We start from the raw sequence: 3,406 nt of genomic DNA on the forward strand, positions 1-3,406 counted from the left end.
ATAAATATAATATCTTATAATATTAACTATGATATATTATAATATACGTATATAATTATAATATATTATATTATATGTTATAAGATATAATTACATTATAATATAAATTATTATAATATAATATTAATTATATTATAAAAATTAATATAATAATTATAATATTCAAAGGCAATGATGGAAAAGAAAATTAAAAGAGCTTGGAATGGGCATTTCTCTCATTTGAGGAAGGAATAATGATTCACCCATTTGATGGAAAAGTCATTCCATTTTGAATGGTCATTCATTTTCTTAAAACCAACCAAACATAAGAATAAACCTTGATTCCTTTCCATTTTTTTTCTATTCCTCCTAACTAAACACATCCTTTGATCCGAAAGGTTGGACGGGTATGGAAAGGTTGGAATATGGATTCTCTTCACTATATAATTAAGTTCTTGAGAAGTGAATTTTGACAAAGTTTCGGTATTCAATCGAATCCTGTCACATGTTTAAACTGTTCGGACTATTATTCATTCCATTGCGATCTGATTTTTTTCACTCTTTCTTTAAGTTGGAATTTCATTCCATTACTTTTTCTTGAAACGTTGTCGTTCCTCGTTAAATTATTTCTCTCTCTTCAACCTTGTATTATCGTTTTCCGTTGCTCAAAACGTCACCTTTTCGCTAACCCAAAGATTTCAGTGTTGTTCTTTTGCAACAAAACTCAAAAAAAATTTAAATTTAAGTTACAATTTTATTTAAGTTAACGTTATTTTAAGTTTCAACTTTATTCAAATTACAACTTCAACTTAAGTTATAATTCAAATTCAATTTAAAAATTACACTCAAATTACACTCTAAAAAAATAACCCCCCCTCAGTCTCACGATACTCAAAACCATTTCCATCACACATGGCATGCTAACCATAATATCTTCTACACTCAGCTGGCAACCACTAAAATATTATAATGTAGGAAACATGGCTTTGCCTAAGTTAACTCCAATACACTTTCATTAGTCAACATCACACACACACATAGCATATATATATATATATATATACATATCTATGCTAGCTATCCACCTAGATAACAGATCACCGTAATCCAATTACTAGCATCATATCATTTGTATTAAACTCACACAACATTCTAGGAAAATAGAAAGGTTTTTTTGAAACCCCAATGGCTTGGGTTTTACCAAATTTTGTGTGTGGGGGGGTCCAAATCTTGTTGTGGTTGATTTTAAACTAATGGGACCAAAATGAGGAGAAATTGGTTACTTACCACTGCCTTTGGTCTGGTCCCCCCACATCCTCACACGAAACCAAAAAGTGGGCCCGGATCACGTTTCCCAATGCTTGACAATTTTTATTTATTTGTTTATTTCCCTTTTGTCTTGCTGGAAAATGCATGACAATTTGTGGGTTTAACGGAAAAATGAAATGAAATGTCCTGGACGGAGACTGTCAGTCAACTTAAGTCAAGAAGAAAAAACATGGTCCGAATTCATGAAACAATGCCTCTAGTACAAAGTCACGGCCAATGGGGCTCTGTCTTTGTGTTGAAAATGTTTTGAGAAAAGTCAAAACAAGGGATGTAACGTTTTTTATACTGTTAAGATTCTTGACGTGAAGAAAACGTCAAAATTCAGAAGAGTGGGGTGAGAGTGGACCTCATGATCTTGGGTGGTGTGGTGTGGGTTTTTTTTTTTTTTTTTTTTTTTTTTTTTTTTATAATTTTTTTTTTTTTTTCCTTAAGAGGATTTTTTAATTATAAATTTTGTCTGTATTCCTTAAGAGGAACGAATGTTGGGAGCTAAGGAAGCAAAAGCAAAAACGCATGGCTAAAAATGGCGGCACCGCCTCACTATAACAAAAAAAACCCCAAAATAAAAAGAAAAGAAAAACCCCTCAGTTACTTCAGAGAATTCAAAATCAACACACAGAGAGAAGAGAGAGAGAGAGAGAGAATTCTTTTTGGTGATTTTGGAGTGACAAAGAAGCCAAACTTGTTAAGGAGTGGAATAGCTAGCGTGGGTTGTAATTAAGGTTGTGTATTTTTCTCCTTTCTTTTGTTTCTTTTTTTTTATCTTTTTTTTACCCTTTTGAAGTTTTTTGTTTTGGGTTGGATTGGGTAGTGGGAAAGATAGCTTTTTTTTTTTTTTTGTGTTATTATTATTATTATTATTTGGTTGATTTCATGGGGACAAGAATTGGGTTTGTGGCTTCAGAGAAGGGAGCAGTAGAAAAAGAGTGCGATGTTGGGTTGGGTTTGAGGATGCAAACGACATCAAACAAATCATCATCATTCAGTCATAAGAAGATTACGACGACGATGATGGATACCCCCCATCATCATCATCATCATCATCATCATCATAATCATGATGATAATAATGATGATGATGAGCCTACTCTTCTCAGCGCCAGTGGAGGTTTTGGTGAAGAACATGGTTGTGTAGGTGGTGACGCTTGTAGTGGACCCTTGCTTTCCACTACCACCACCACCAACAACCACCACCAAGCTCATGTTGTTGCTTCTATGAGCGATATATACGATGTTGTCGGTTCCACTGATTTCATGCCATTGCCTTGCTCTGCCGAAACCTTAATATCCCACAATTCCTCTGGTAAATAAACCCAAAATTTTTTTTGTCTTATTTATTTATTTATTTTATAACCTTTTTTATTATTATTATTTTCACTACGAAATGGATTTTTTTTTTTTGGTTGTTGCAGGAGTTATGGTGAATGCAAATGTGAGAGGAGTTGTGGTGCCCAATTTCACAGCAGCTCAAAGGCAAGAGCTTGAGAGACAAACCATGATTTACAAGTACATGATGGCCTCTGTCCCTGTCCCTCCACAATTACTCATACCCATTTCCAAGACCACCCCAAATTTTCCCCACTTGCACTCTAATACCCGTAAAAATCCTTTCTTTTTGTTTATTTTCGTAATTTTAAGGTTAATTTGTAGAATGAAAAATACTAAATGGGGTTCTTTTAAATTTTTGTTTTCTTGAAAAAGGGTCTAAAGGATCTTTGGAGTTGGGGGTCCCAAACACCTCGGACCCAGAACCATGGAGGTGCCGAAGAACAGACGGCAAGAAATGGAGGTGCTCTAGAAACGTTGTCCCTGACCAAAAATACTGTGAACGACACTCTCACAAGAGTCGTCCCCGTTCAAGAAAGCCTGTGGAACAACTACATTCCCACTTCTTCACCACCACCACCACCACCACCACCAACAACAACAACAACAACAACGGCAATAATAACACTACTTTGTCGTATCTAAAATCCTCTGGCCTCCTAAACCAGAGAGAAAAACACCCATCTTTATATTCCTCCACTTCACATGACCAAACCAGGTACACATTATTATTAATTCCCATGATCCCATCTTTTGTTGTCTTGTCTTTCCC

At 34.9% G+C, this 3,406-nt stretch overlaps 1 protein-coding gene across 2 annotated transcripts in view; it reads left to right on the plus strand.

Moving 5' to 3' along the window:
* Nucleotides 1–1,948: 1,948 nt before the first annotated feature.
* The window catches only part of LOC21398459 (growth-regulating factor 8), a 2,235-nt gene continuing 777 nt past the window's right edge, over nucleotides 1,949–3,406 (plus strand). The window contains exons 1-4 of one of the 2 annotated variants that reach the window (XM_024168054.1): nucleotides 1,949–2,030; nucleotides 2,213–2,611; nucleotides 2,721–2,906; nucleotides 3,010–3,352. In XM_024168054.1, coding sequence (XP_024023822.1) covers nucleotides 2,260–2,611; nucleotides 2,721–2,906; nucleotides 3,010–3,352 — 881 coding nt within the window. In that variant the 5' untranslated portion in view covers nucleotides 1,949–2,030; nucleotides 2,213–2,259. Of the gene's footprint in view, nucleotides 2,612–2,720; nucleotides 2,907–3,009; nucleotides 3,353–3,406 lie in introns of both variants that reach the window. The other variant, XM_010101909.2, reaches the window with a different exon arrangement.

Source organism: Morus notabilis, unplaced genomic scaffold (genome assembly GCF_000414095.1).
Source record: "Morus notabilis unplaced genomic scaffold, ASM41409v2 Scaffold1388, whole genome shotgun sequence".
Taxonomy (NCBI): domain Eukaryota; kingdom Viridiplantae; phylum Streptophyta; class Magnoliopsida; order Rosales; family Moraceae; genus Morus; species Morus notabilis.